Source organism: Argentina anserina, chromosome 1 (assembly GCF_933775445.1).
Source record: "Argentina anserina chromosome 1, drPotAnse1.1, whole genome shotgun sequence".
In the NCBI taxonomy this organism is placed as follows: Eukaryota; Viridiplantae; Streptophyta; class Magnoliopsida; order Rosales; family Rosaceae; genus Argentina; species Argentina anserina.
Window position 1 is genome coordinate 18,136,281 of NC_065872.1, and position 14,951 is coordinate 18,151,231.

Here is a 14,951-nt window from a genome sequence, read left to right on the forward strand (position 1 = left end):
GGAAGGAAGGAAAGGAGAAAATGGGAAGCCTTCAGTTGGTCCAGTGTATTCGGAGTTTAGTTTCAAAAAATGATTTTCCTCCGCCTCATCCTGAAGTAAATACATTTGGGATGTCTTTAGGTAATTCCACTTCCTATTACTATTTCACTTTTTAAATAGTAACAGCTAATAGTTCATAACTTCATATGATACAATCAAAAGAAAATAAAAAAATATCCCTGTGAATATTGTGGCAGGGTTATATTCATTTATTGATTTATGTGTTGGTAAAAGAACTCTTCATGCACTGCAGTCGATCTGCTTAGAAGTTTCCCGGAAATCGAATGCTTGGATGGCGTGAAATTGTGGATGAGAAGGTGAAGTATATCAACTTAAGGAACAAGGCGGAGCTAGGATTCTGATTTGGGGTGGGCTAAAAAAAAAAATTTCAATGCACGTTTACCACATATATTTTCTTTGTAAATTAAACCATATATAAGATAACTATATATGATCATATCTAATCCCAATTTAACAATAGTACAATGAGAATCATGATATCTTATTGAATTCAAATCATTTGACTCAAGGATACCAATCAATTAGCATGAGGAGTTAAATCACAATCATATGAGTAAAACTTAATGACATACCCGAAAGTATAGACTTGTACTTAGTCACTGGAGAGAGAAGAGCAGCCGTTTTAAAAAGACAACAGGTAAAGAACTTTGAAAGCAAGCCGAATTAGTAATTGAATTACTTCATAAAAGAAAAGTTTATATTTGATAAAATATATATGAACTAAGATAAAAACATATGGGCTAAGTATTTAAATAATTGGGGTGGGCTAATTTTTAAAACTAAATAATTTACACTAAAATTAAACTACAAAATCAAGCTTTTTTGAGAATTTGGGATGAGTTATAGCCCACCGTAGCCTGTGTGTAGCTACGTCCTTGTTAAGGGATACAATTCTAATATATATTCATGTGTCCAGCTAATTTGGCAATTCATCTATGCCTTTAACTGTTTGTATCTTTTCAGATTGGACCTTATGTTTGGAAAACCTACAAGGAGGTTTATGAAGAAGTTCTGCATGTTGGCTCTGCGTTACGAGCATCTGGTGTGGAACCAGTAAGTAGACATGAGTAATTTGAAGCGCTTGTAATATATAGTTGTTGATTATGGCAAACTGAAACTAGTCTCTTGTAACCAAAAAAAACTGAAACTAGTCTCTTTCTTGGTTTTGAAATTTGACTATGTCATAGGGTTCCCGGATTGGAATTTATGGTTCAAATCGCCCTCAATGGATTATGGCAATGGAGGTGGGTTTGAATATTTTTTTTATTTTAATTTCATATCACATTTTTGTGTATATGATCAACCATGTGATGGAGAAATGCATTGCTTGTTATGTAGGCTTGCAATGCCCCCAGTCTGATCTGTGTGCCTCTATACGATACTCTAGGTAAAAATATTGTTCAGTTCAAAGTCTGATTTCCCCAAAGATAATTTTAGTATCATGGTTTCAACTTTTCCAAGTGTTGAAATCTATAATTCTATTTTATAATTTAAGGGAAATTGTATGTCGAACAATGTAATTACACTTCTCATAAGGGGTTTTGTGGATGACTCGATGCAGGACCAGGAGCTGTAAATTTTATGATAGATCATGCAGAGGTTGATGTTGTTTTCATCCAAGATAAGAAAGTTAAAGTGAGATTTAATATCTTTACTATCATTATATTGAAATTATGTTCACCAGTATATCAATTTACATATATGCATGGCTCCTGATTGAATATAACCACTTTCCATTTCAGCTATTGAGTCCTTATTGTACATCTACTCAACGACTAAAAGGTGAGAATGACTAGACATATCCAGAATTCAGGATGGTGCCTGAAGATTTTGTACTGAACTTGGTTGTTATGCAGTGATGGTTTGCTTCACTTCGTTCACAAACGAAGAGAAGGATAAATCAGTGCGAATTGGGATGAAACCTTACTCATGGAGTGAATTCACTGAGATGGTTAGTGTCTCTGTGTTAGTAGAACCAACCTGCATTACAACTTTTTCCAATGTCTTTTCTTCACAATTACCTATCCAAATTGAAGTAATACAGCTTTTTATTCCTTTAAGATGAGGTGCCAGTTTGTTGAATAGATATAGGCAAAGTGAGTTATATATATTATATTGGTCGATCTGTACATTAATTTGCTTGACAATTTTATGCTGTATTCAAATCCTAACTTGTACTCCCAAATCTGTTTTTCTTTTCTTCTTACAACAGGCTGTTGTTGTCAGGGCAAACAAAACCCATCAGATATTTTTCCACCGCAACCTCAAACTATCTGCACAATCATGTACACAAGTGCTAACGCATGAAAACGCTGCATGCTGTGAGAGGAATTGACCTTCATATGGAACAATTTGAAGATAAGGTAAATGTGAAGACATGTCTGGTAGTTTTCTGTTATACCATACATGTCTTTCCCTTTCCCTATTTTCAGCACTAAATAGAATAGCCTAAAGAGGTTTTGTTGTAATGACGTGTGCATTGATTTCTGACGTAGAGTAGATGACAGTGGATGATGTGTACCTTTCTTTCCTTCCTCTGGCACATATTCTGGACCGAGTAATTGAGGAGTATTTTTTTCGCACTGGTGCTTCTGTTGGCTACTATCATGGGTATGAAACTACAGAATTGTATATCTGTTGGTTACAAATCAAGTCTAATCAAGCTGAAGGAAGGAGCCAACTCTGAACTCCTCCTGTCTGTAGTTCTGTTCTTTAAGTAGTACTTTTAAAATGACTTAGTAAATTGGACTGAATTTATTCTTATGTGAAGGACCTTAATGCACTGGCTGATGATATGATGGAGTTGAAGCCAACGCTTCTTGCTGTACCTCGAGTTTTTGAAAGAATTCATGAACGCATGATAAAAAAAAATTTATTTTCTTGTCATCTATCGCATATTATGTAATAACCCGAAAAATTCATATCTAATTTCCAATGAGTTCACGGATATTATTAAATTGGTCATTGTCCAATTTTATTAGCCGAGAATGAAAACGAAAGGGTTCGAAATATTAATTTTTCGGAAACGTTCAATTTGACGAGTCTAAGAGTTGACTTTTAACTCATTGGGATTCTTAGGAAACTTCTTACATGAAAGTCGTAGAGCTCGTCGATACGAATTAGTGGACACGTGGCACGCCTAAATCGGAGTTCGTACGAAGAAGTTACGAATCAAAAGATATTTGGACAATTTTAGAAAATAGTATAAATAGGGAAATTAAAGAGAAAAAGGGGAGAAAAATCAGAAATTCGGATCGGTACTGTTCACGAGTACTGTTCACCCGAAAAAAATCCAGCCATTTCTCGCCCGAGCAGCCGACTTTGGGCCGCCGGATCTCGCTGTCCGGCCACCATAGAGCGGTGCATCGGTCACATTTGAAAAGTTGCTGCATCCCCTGTCGATTGGTGGTAGTGTCACCCGCCATCTCGCCGCCATTTAGGAGCGGTGAAGCCCGGAAGTTCTCCCGAAAAAGCATATTTCGCCGAACTTCAAATCGTCGGATCTCCCTCCTCCGGCAACAAATCGGTACGATTCTTGTTTCATTTTGAAGGTCTCATTCCATACTACAAACACTCTAAAAGATTTAACCCCAATCGTTATATGCTAGGAGAATCGAAGAAAAGAAATTCTAGGTTTTTAAATTGGGGCGTTTCGGTTCTTGTTAAATTGAAGTGTTTAGGCTCAGAATTAGACTTTGTGGTGAACTATGAAGTTGTTAGGAATGTCATTTAGATTGTGGTGGTGAAATTTTGTGATCATTGGTGGCGGTCTGTAAATAGTGTTTTTATGAACAAGGTTTTGTAATATGATGTGAACAGTGTTTTATGAACAGTGTCTCTGTAAAAAACGATAACTGTGAACAGTGTTTTGGTAAAAAGGTACATTGGAACAGTGATTAGTAAAACATGAACAGTGTTCTGTGAACAATGTTTTATGAACAACATTTAGCTGTACTAAAATCGTCACCTGATATTTTACGTATCATTTTCTAAGCATTTATCATGCTATTAGGTGACTGACGAAACGAGTGAGGAAATTACTTTCAGTGTTGTGGAAGTTGCACGCATGAAAGAAGGTGAGTAAAATCTCACATTTACGAATCTACCCTTGCGGAGATTCAAGATTTTACAGAATTTTAAAGAATGCAATATGACATGTATTTGATATTGTGGAATATATATATTTGTATAAAAGGTAAATAGGTATATATATATATATATAGTTTGCTATATTTATTACTGTCGTGATTTCATTGTGAATATGTTCATTTTGGTGAATGAGATTTATACATGTGATTTGATTTGTACAATATGACATGATGATTATTGTACGTGGTTTTAACATTGAGTTTTGTTAAAACGTGTTTGTCTTCGGACGTGATTTATGTCTTTGGACGAGTTTTGTCTTCAGACCAATCTTCGGACGTGTTTTATGTCTACATACGAGTTTTTGTCTTCGGACGTGTATTATTCTTCGAACGAGTTTATGTCTTCGGACGTGATTGATGTCTTCGGACGAATTTTGTCTTCGGACGTGATTGATGTCTTCGGATGAGTTTTGTCTTCGGATGTGATTGATGTCTTCGGACGAGTTTTGTCTTCGGACGTGATTTATGTCTTCGGACGAGTTTTTGTGTTCGGACGTGATTGATGTCTTCGGACGAGTTTTGTCTTCAGACGTGATTGATGTCTTCGGACGAGTTTTTGTCTTCGGACGTGTGTATGTCTTCGGACGTGTTTGGGATGTCGGAACCTAGCCTTTAGCCGGGCGAAAGTTACGATACAGTTAGAGCTCTAGTCTGTATGCCGGGGTACTGCATATGAGGTAACAGATGGGTTATCGGCTTATGAGTACCCATATATTTTGATATTGGATGACATATGGTTGTCCAATATCAGCGGCGTACTACATGAGGGGTAACAAAGGTGTACCAGCGCTCATGAGTACCCGTATTATAAATGCATTTGAGTAAACAGAGGGGTTGCCCAATTCTCATGCGTACATATATTTTTCACATTATTAGACAACCAGATGGGCCGTCTAATGAGGCATGAGTGCATTTATATTTGTTGATTGTCGATTTTCGTATATATTGATATGCGAGTGATTTTGTTGTTTTACTCATACGAGCTGTAAAAGTTATCGGGTTTGTGTTTACAATCCGGGTGCACCTATTCGATGGTGTAGGGGATAACTCTGCAAGTGTGAGTTAGCGGAAATCGACGGACCGCTCAGAGGACTTGAATTTATTTAATTCCATCTTGTGGTGAAGATTTTGTGTGGATTTCTTGGTGAGGATTTTGTGAAAATTATACATTTCCATTTTTTATAATGTCGGATTATAAATTTAGTTTCTAATAATCAGTTTGACTGAGTTGTATTATGACCTCAGAGATGATCTGCTGTGGCATTTAAAATGATTTCGATTCATTGAGATTGTTTTAGTGTTTTTCATGACTTCGAAATTTGAGTTTCATGCTTGAAATTTCGGGGTCGTGACAGTTGGTATCAAAGCCTTGTTATGTATTTGGTGATTATCAATATCATCCGCTAGCGATGACCCGATTGCAGCGGGCCCCCATCACATGTTTCTCGGTATTGATATGTCGCCAGGTATGTAAGAGTGTTAAGAGCCATACCTTAAGGTTTGGTCCTCTAGTAAGTATTGTGACGATACTTCGTTGATTCATGTTCCCTCTAAAAATCTTGATTAATAGCGGGACACAGGAGTGGAATGTACCTTACTTATTTTTGACTACCTTACTGGAACACTGTTTAATACGGGAGCATCAAACTCTTTTATTACTAATTCGGTAGTAGAGGTGTTAGGGTTGATTCCTACATCTCTTGGACGTATTTTATGTGTTACTTCGGCTTTTGAAGTGTCTCTTGAGCTTGAGACAATCTGCAAGGCTGGTCCTATTGTGATTGGGGGTAGAGAATTCCATGCTTTCTTGATAGTGATTCCGGACCACATATATGAGGTGATCTTAAGAATTAATTGGTTGAGGTCACATCATGCTTTGATCGATTGCTTGGACATGGTAGTGTTTTTCCATAGTCCCGGGGAGTCAATTTTTCATTATCGTTGCCTCAAATTGGATAATGCCATGAGAGCTTGAGTCTTGGCACATGTGGAGTCTGTGGATCTAGAAGTAGCTATTGCAGACATTGTTGTGGTATCCGAGTATAATGAGGTGTTTCAGGAGATACTGAGTAGTTTACCTTCTTAGAGGGTTGTTGATTTCTTTATTTGATGTTGTACCTGGTATAGCACCGTATCGAAGGCGCCTTATGGGTTGGGACAGAACGAGTTTAAAGAATTGAAAGTGCAGATAGATGACCTATTAGACCAAGGGTTCACCAGACCTAGTGTCTCACCTTGGGGTGTGCCGGTGTTATTCGTGAAAAAGAAAATGGTTTCATGCAGTTGTGTGTGGATTATATGGAATTGAATAAGGTGACCATCAAGACTAAATATCATTTGCCTAGGATTGATGACTTGTTCGATCAGCTTAGAGGGGCTACAATATTCTCTAAGATTGACCTGAGATCCAGTTACCATCAACTTAGGATGAAGAAGTTACAGGATTGCTAATTGGTTTGAGTATATAGATTTCCATTAGGGCAAAGACCTATCAAGAAGTCTTGATGAAGAGCTTTGACCCTGTATTGAGGGATATTCAGTGTTTCAATGTTGAGGACTGGATTTCAGTTCTGCACCTAATCTAAGTTGAAGCCTAATGAGGCTGAAGTATTATGTTCAAGGTAAGGGATGTGAAGACCATAGGTTGGAGGTGGTTTAACGAAAATTTTCGTGACTAGCATCTCTAACATTATTGGTAACAGAGTGGTAGGGTGTGTGATACATCCTTAAGGTGGTGATGCAATTATTGAATTGAGATTCACATTATGTCATCGTTGCGTTTCAACTTGTTTTGGTTGGGCCACAGACAATTGATGTTACACATGGTTCATTTATGGTGTCATGATTTAATTATTTGCTAGTTGAGCATTTAATTGAGAGCGCTGATCTTTCATGAATTAATCATTTGTCTGGTGTTGAGAATTGGAACTTAGGTATGCCACAGATCTAAATGAGATGTAATGGTGGTGAAGTAATTCTATGGAAGGTAAGGATGAGATGACCTTAACTTAGTGGTGTTTTAACGAATTTTTCGTGACAAGCACCTTTTAACATTGGTAAAGAGCGGTTGAGGACCGAATTCTTTTTTCAGGTGCAAGTGGTGTTTAGTGTTGGAGACTTTGAGGCTCTTTTCTCTCTATGCATCAGGTCGTTTATTGTTGGATAAGGAGATGTTAACTAAAGAGTTCAACAAGGGATAAATTTTACGATAAGAGAGTGATTCTTTAATTGCTGCTTGCAGAGCAATTATTTTGGCCAAATGCGTTGGCAATTGAGCAGGAGCATTTGGATTCTCAAAATATAATCGGTGGCCATGAGGGTTCTTGATGAAAGTAAAGAAACAACTGTGTAGAATGGTGGTGCAGCGACAATTTTGGGTTAGTCTGGAGGAGATGGTGGACCCAATATCAGTATTCTGTTGAAGTGATTACTGAACTTATTAGTACTACAACTGTGGGGAAACCAATACTTTAGATGATGCCACTGGGGCGTTTGTGTGAGGCCATGTGTCATGCATTTGAGGCATGTATGAACCAGGGGTAAAGTATATCTCAGTTGTGGTCGTGTTGGAATTTGCATTGTAAAATCCATCTAATTTTCATGTCCCACTATCGGGGGATAAATATGTTCTTTGTCTGACCTGCAAACTGTGACATACCACTGATAGAAGCAGGTAGCTGTAATTAATTTCCGACGGTAAGTTTTGGTGAGGGTGGTAGGATGCGTGATGCGTCCCTCTTATGGTGGCGGTAGAGGTTCTCTGCTGCCTTGTGCGTATATTAGTCGATTCTCTGGTGAACTGTTCGAGAGTAATTCTTAGACCAAGGTGGTGTTCTGTTGTGGTCGTGGACTCAGTGAGTTAATATTTTTATCGTGTTGCTGTTACAGATAAGGTGTTTGTGTGGGCATCATGCACGACATTTTTTTATGATTTATAATGAGATGATCATGAAAGGAGATTGTTTTGTTGATTGGAAGGAATGGTAGGTTCGTTATTCTAGCGATGCATTGTGGTGAAGTCATGAAGGTATTGTCGTGATAAAGCACGTTTATTTGAAAACCACTATGTGTGATGTAAGTAGTAGGCATGTGTTAATCATTGATTTGACTAATGTTACATGTTGAGAGTTTTGACCATGCTTAGTGGTAGGAGCTAACTCATGACGTGAGGATAGCATGTTAATCGCAAGGGATTGGTGAATTAGACAAAGGGGTATGTTGACATCTCTATGTTGAGAACATCATTAGATTTCGGGAGGATCATCTATCGATGGTCGGGTTCCATTACAAGCATGCTAACTTGGGTGGCTCACATGTGACTATTAATGTTAGAACATGTGAAAGATTGTCTGTTTGGAAGAAGTTTGAGGTATGGGGTAGTTGAAAACTATAATGGTCCGAGAGACTTGGAAATGTCGGTTTCTAAGACTTGAAAGCGACACAGTGTAAAGAGAGATTATGTAGTGTTGATGTGGTAGACCACTTAACCTCGAAACCTCATTCTTCAATAGCATAGTGAGATCTGTCAGAGAAGAGAAGTCACCTGTAAGATTCGTTGAACTTTTCTGAAAGTTGGTGACATTCAAGACAACGATGTCTAGCTTGTCTCCTAATGCCCTACCGTGTAATATGTTCATTTGAACTTATCCTGCCCTTAAGAGAAGACTATTAGAATGGCGCCGTGTGACCATCTAGTTGAAGGGCTCACCTTTAGTGGGGTGGTGAGAGTGGACAAGAAGAGAAGTTAACATCGAGGGTATGCTGGACTCTGCAGGAGCAAGGTCATCTAGCAGGTTCAGGTACATATGGTATGCTATGTGTCTACGCTAAGGTTGTACATCTGCACTCAATGTGTGTTACATAAGTAAATGCAGTTATGACCTATTGGAATTTGATTGAATAGTGAAGTTTGTTTCTAAATTCGCCTTATACCTTAAATGTCTTGTTTTGCATTTGATCAGAGATATTCGAGTCGTGGTTTTCCTGGATGAGTGTTATCATGCTCATTGTTAGATTTCATTGCATACACAGTGAAGTTATATAACACCATGATAGAAGAAAAGTGAGCTGTGATCACCTCGTGTAGGCATCATAGAGAGGAAAATTATTGGAGAAGGTGAATTGAACTTTTGGGAAGAAGTTGAGAATTAATGGTTGGCTAGTGCGCTTAAATTTCGGGACGAAATTTTTTTAAGGGGGGTATAATGTAATAACCCAAAAAATTCATATCTAATTTCCAATGAGTTCACGGATATTATTAAGTTGGTCATTGTCCAATTTTATTAGCCAAGAATGAAAACGAAAGGGTTCGAAATATTAATTGTTCGGAAACGTTCAATTTGACGAGTCTAAGAATTGACTTTTGACTCATTGGGATTCTTAGGAAACTCCTTACATGAAAGTCATAGAGCTCGTCGATACGAATTAGTGGACACGTGGCACGCCTAAATCAGATTTCGTAAGAAGAAGTTACGAATTAAAAGATATTTGGACAATTTTGGAAAATAGTATAAATAGGGGAATTAAAGAGAAAAATGGGAGAAAAATCAGTACTGTTCACGGGCACTGTTCACCAGAAAAAAAAAATCCAGACATTTCTCTCCCGAGCAGCCGACTTTGGGCCGCTGGATCTCCGCCGTCCGGCCACCATAGAGCGGCTCACCGGTCACGTTTGAAAGGTTGCTGCATCCCTTGTTGATTGGTGGTAGCGTCACCCGCCATCTCGCCGCCGTTTAGGAGCGGTGAAGCCTGGAAGTTCTCCCGAAAAAGAATATTTCCCCGAACTTCAACTCGTTGGATCTCCCTCATCCGGCAACCAATTGGTACGATTCTTGTTTCATTTTGAAGGTCTCATTCCATAATACAAACCCTCCAAAAGATTTAACCCCAATCGTTGTGTGCTAGGAGAATCGAAGAAAAGAAATTTTAGGTTTTTAAATTGGGACTTTTCGGTTCTTGTTAAATTGAAATGTTTAGGCTCACAATTAGACTTTGTGGTGAATTAGGAAGTTGTTAGGAATGTCATTTAGATTGTGGTAGTGAAATTTGGTGATCATTGGTGGCGGTCGGTGAATAGTGACGCCGCATGAATAACACTAGGAATAGTGTTTTGTGAACAGTTCTACGGGAAAACAGTTTATAAACAGTGTCATGGTAAATTGTAACTGTGAACAGTATTTTGGTAAAACAGTATATTGGAACAGTAATTAGTAAAACATGAACAATATAGGAGCCAGATATAGGAGGCCTATTTTCTTCTCTTTTCTTGATGAATCTATTGTCCTCTTTAGCAGGACTTGCTGTTGTTGTACTTGTGCATATGCAGTACCATCTAGTCTTATCTAATATTGTTAGCTCGGCACTTCAATCCAGTTCAGTAATGCGAATTGATGGATTAAGCTAGGGGCGTGCATTCTTTTCCTGTACTTTTAATTTCTAACCTTGAATGTGTGCAATGAATCGCCTTGGGATATGATGATTGATTAATTTTCTTTTGTAACCAGCTGAGTGGTTTTGAACATATTAAGGAATCATTATAGAACCTCATCCCTTCGACATAGAAAGGGACTTGGTGATTGCCACTTTGAAAAAGAAAAGGAATATTCCAGGTAAATCATCAAGTACTATGATTGCAGATATAATGCAGATTTAAAACTGTGAAGCAAGCAACTGACAACTGCCCATTTTACAGGTTGGACTTGATGAACTCTACCGAAATCTGGATGCCGGACGAAAATTTTAGTTAAGATCGCTAAATCCTAAATAATAACAGGCTGGTAGGAATGTATCTTAATTTTTAAGGGAGATTAAGTCACTGCAATTTATGTGTATGAAACTGGCCGGTAAGAATGTTGCAGCCATAACCAAGTTATTAAGCTTTCCCATGTTAGTCCAATCAATGAATTTCATGATGGCGCGGAGTACCATGAATTTTTCCCTGAAAATAATCACATATTTTACACTACACTACTAGAACATGAATGATGTAGTCATGTAGGACACAAATGGGACTCTGTGTAAAGTCGTAAACAATGACTGCAAAGTACTAATATTCAGGAACTCCTACCACATTCTGGATGTGTTTTTGAACATTTCGGGTTAATAAGGTTGATATTTTCGTAATGGCATGCTAATTTATCTTTTAGGAAACATAGGACCAATACTTGCATACGAAACAATTAAGATCGTTGATCCTAAAAAAAATCTGATTATTATTAAAAAAAATCTGATTAATAACTATATCTGATCTCAGAAGTACCTTATGCAGCCAATGTAGCTAAAACCAATGATATCCCACCTCAATAATCAGTTGTAGCAACTAGCAAAGGCTCCAACCAGAGCAGAATATAAGTAGTAAGAGAACAAATCAAATTAAGAGAAATTTGAAATTTATAAAAGGATTTAGCATTACCTTTCATTATCATTCCTGAAAACCAGAGCAGATCGAACTTGCACAGACTTGAATATTTGCTCCAAGCTTCCGTAGTTAGTTACTAGTATAATTGTATAAAGCAGGGAACATGTATCAATGTAAGTATCTTCATTTGTAGAAAACAAGGAGAAAATTTGAATATGTGCCCCATAAACCTCCTGAACTCCTGTAAAGGAAATTGGATTACTTGTATGTACACCAATTGAGGTCTCTAGGCAAACTGTAATCCGTTTTCATGAAATTAGGTAACAACGTTGTTAGTTCCATTGCTGTAGCCTCTTGTTGAGCCAATTTGTAATCAGTGAAGGTTTCGTTCATGGTGTTTGTAGCCTCTGCTCAACTTATATTATAGAGCTTGACATATGATGTAACGAGCTTTCTGGCCATTCTTTTAGAAATACAATTTATTTGATCTAAAAAAACTCCTGTGATGGTTAGGGGTGTAAATGAGCTAAGCCGAGCCTAATAATAAGTTGTTCATATTTGGCTTGTTTTCATTCTATCGAGTTCGAGTCAGGCCAAAATTTGATTTTTGTGCTTCATGTTCAAACTCGGCTCGGCTTGAAAAATCTCGAGCTGGGCTGGGCCGGTTTATTTTATTAGATGAGGTCGAACTTAAATTGAGTCGTCTTGAATTATATGAACTTAAAATTTTAAAATTTAGAAATGCTAAATGTAACGACCCTAAAATTTCGAGCATAAAAACTCAAAATATTAAAGTCGTACAACACCAAAACAATCTCAACGAATCGAAATCATTTAAAATGCACAGCGGATCATTAATGAGTTCACAATACAACTCAGACAACCAATTATTACAAACCAAATTGTAAATCAACATTACATAAAATGGAAATGAAATAATCCTCACAATCTCTCACAACTCACAAATAAATCCTTACAAGTTCTCACACACAAATCCGCAATAGAAACCTCACCACAATCAAGATAATGAACAACTTCGAGTCTCCGGAGTCGTCATTCGATTCCCACTAATCGACACCTGCAGTAGTATCCCATACACCATCGAATTGGTGCACCGGGATTGTAAACACAAACCCGGTAAGCTTTACAGCTCGTATGAGTAAATAAAACAATATATCTCGCATATCAACATATACGACAATTCACAAATCAACAAAATATAAATGCACTCATGAGTCAATGGACGGCCCATCTGGTTGTCCCAAAAAAATATGAAAATGAAAGTGCTCATGAGAAATTAGACAACCCCTCTGTTTACCCAAATGTATTTATAATACGGGTACTATTGAGCGCTGGTACACCTCTGTTACCCCTCAAATAGTACACCGCCAACGTTGGGCAACCTCCTCGCTACCCAACGTCCGACATAGAGCAACCTCCTCGCTACCCGATGTCCAAAAATATGAGTACTCATGAGCCGATAACCCACCTGTACCTCACATGCAGTACTCCGGCAGACAGACTAGAGCTCTAGCTGTATCGTAACTTTCGCCCGGCCAAACGCTAGGTTCCGACATGCAACACACGTCCGAAGACTGGTCCGAAGACATAAACACGTACAATAATCTACTCATTATTTGTTCAAATCGCATCAACATGCTCAATATATAATTCTCATCACTACTGTGATCATAATTCACAACCGAAATCCTAATAGTATATAATATAGCAAACTATATATATATGTACCTATTTACCATTTATACAATATATATATAATCCACTTTATTATATACATGTCATATTTCTTAAACACGTCCGAAGACAAAACGATTTAACAATTCTCAACGTTAAAACCACGTACAATAATCTACTCATTATTTGTACAAATCGCATCACATGCTCAATATATAATTCTCATCACCATTGTGATCATATTCACAAACGAAATCCTAACAGTATATAATATAGCAAACTATATATATATATATATGTATCTATTTACCATTTATACGATATATATATATAATCCACTATATCATATACATGTCATATTTCGTTCTTTAATATTTTGCAAATGTTGAATCTCCGCAAGGGTAGATTCGTAAATAAGTGAGATTTTACTCACCATATCAACTCGAGCGTAATTCCACAATTTCAGAAGATAATTCATTTCTTAGATATATCGATCACCTTGAAAAGATAAGAAAAGAATTTAGAAACGTTTCGTAAACCTTTAAATGCCGAAACAGTAATAATAAGTTACTGTTCAGCAATTTCTGGTTTTACGAATTTACTGTTCACTGTATTACTGTTAATGGGATTACTGTTCACGTATTTACTATTCATGTATTTCTATACAAATACCCATCAATTACGTATCCCTGTACGTGTACATACTGTTTACGTATTTCTGTACGTACGAATACTATTTAAATGTAAATACTGTCTCAGTAAATATTAATTACTGATTTACCCTTATAAATTATATTTTACATTTACTGAAAATAATTTATAATTACATTTACCGTATGTAAAATAAATTTATATTTACCGTATGTAAATCACTTTTACATTTACCGCACGTAAATTACTTTTACATTTACCGCATGTAAAAATAAATTACAAAATTACCCTTCGGATACACTGTTCATGCGCCGCCGCACGTGACGGCACGAGGGGTACACGCGCCACCTCCGGCAGGCTGCGCGTGGGCCCCACGCGCCGAGCCCAAAACCGGCTCGTAGAACGCCATTGCCGCCCTATTTTTCTCCTTTTCTTCCTCCTCCACCTCTCCACGGCCTCACGCCGCTTCCTACCGCTCCCACACTCCCCCACACGCCGCCTAAGGCGGCGGCATCTCCCCCAAATCCCTCCTCTTCCGATCTCCTCCAAATCGAAACCAAACAACCACATATCAACAACCAAGCATCACAACAACCTAATTAAGCTAACCCTCACCTCAATCGAGCTTGAAAACCACCAGAGATGGCTCGGGTACGGCGGAGAAGAAATGCAGAAATTGGCGTCGTTGGTGGAGCTCCGGCGTGGTGCGAGAGAGAGCGTCGACCTCGGGGTCGCCTGCGGGGGATGGTGCGACGCCTCCTAGCCCGGCGGTGAGGGCCACGTCTCCTTGAGAAGGGAGATCGGTGATGAGGCCGAGAGGAAGAGGGAGAGAGCTCGGGGAGGAAGAGAGAGAAGAGAGAAAGAAAAGAGGGAGGCACGCGGGGTGGGTTTCCTGAAATGGAAACCCTAGCTCCATTAATTGTCTATTTATACCAGTTTCCAAAATCGGATACGAACTTCTGATGTTAATAACTGTTACGTACGACGTCCGATTCGAACGCGTGACGTGTCCACGAACTCGTATCGACGAGCTCTACAAC

The 14,951-nt window shown here is 38.1% G+C and overlaps 1 protein-coding gene across 1 annotated transcript in view; it reads left to right on the forward strand.

Moving 5' to 3' along the window:
* Positions 1 to 311: 311 nt before the first annotated feature.
* Positions 312 to 14,951, forward strand: part of LOC126785868 (long chain acyl-CoA synthetase 1-like) — a 38,813-nt gene continuing 24,173 nt past the window's right edge. The window contains exons 1-2 of the mRNA XM_050511542.1: positions 312 to 356; positions 1,024 to 1,113. Of these exons, the coding sequence (XP_050367499.1) occupies positions 324 to 356; positions 1,024 to 1,113 (123 nt within the window). The 5' untranslated portion in view covers positions 312 to 323. The remainder of the gene's footprint in view (positions 357 to 1,023; positions 1,114 to 14,951) is intronic.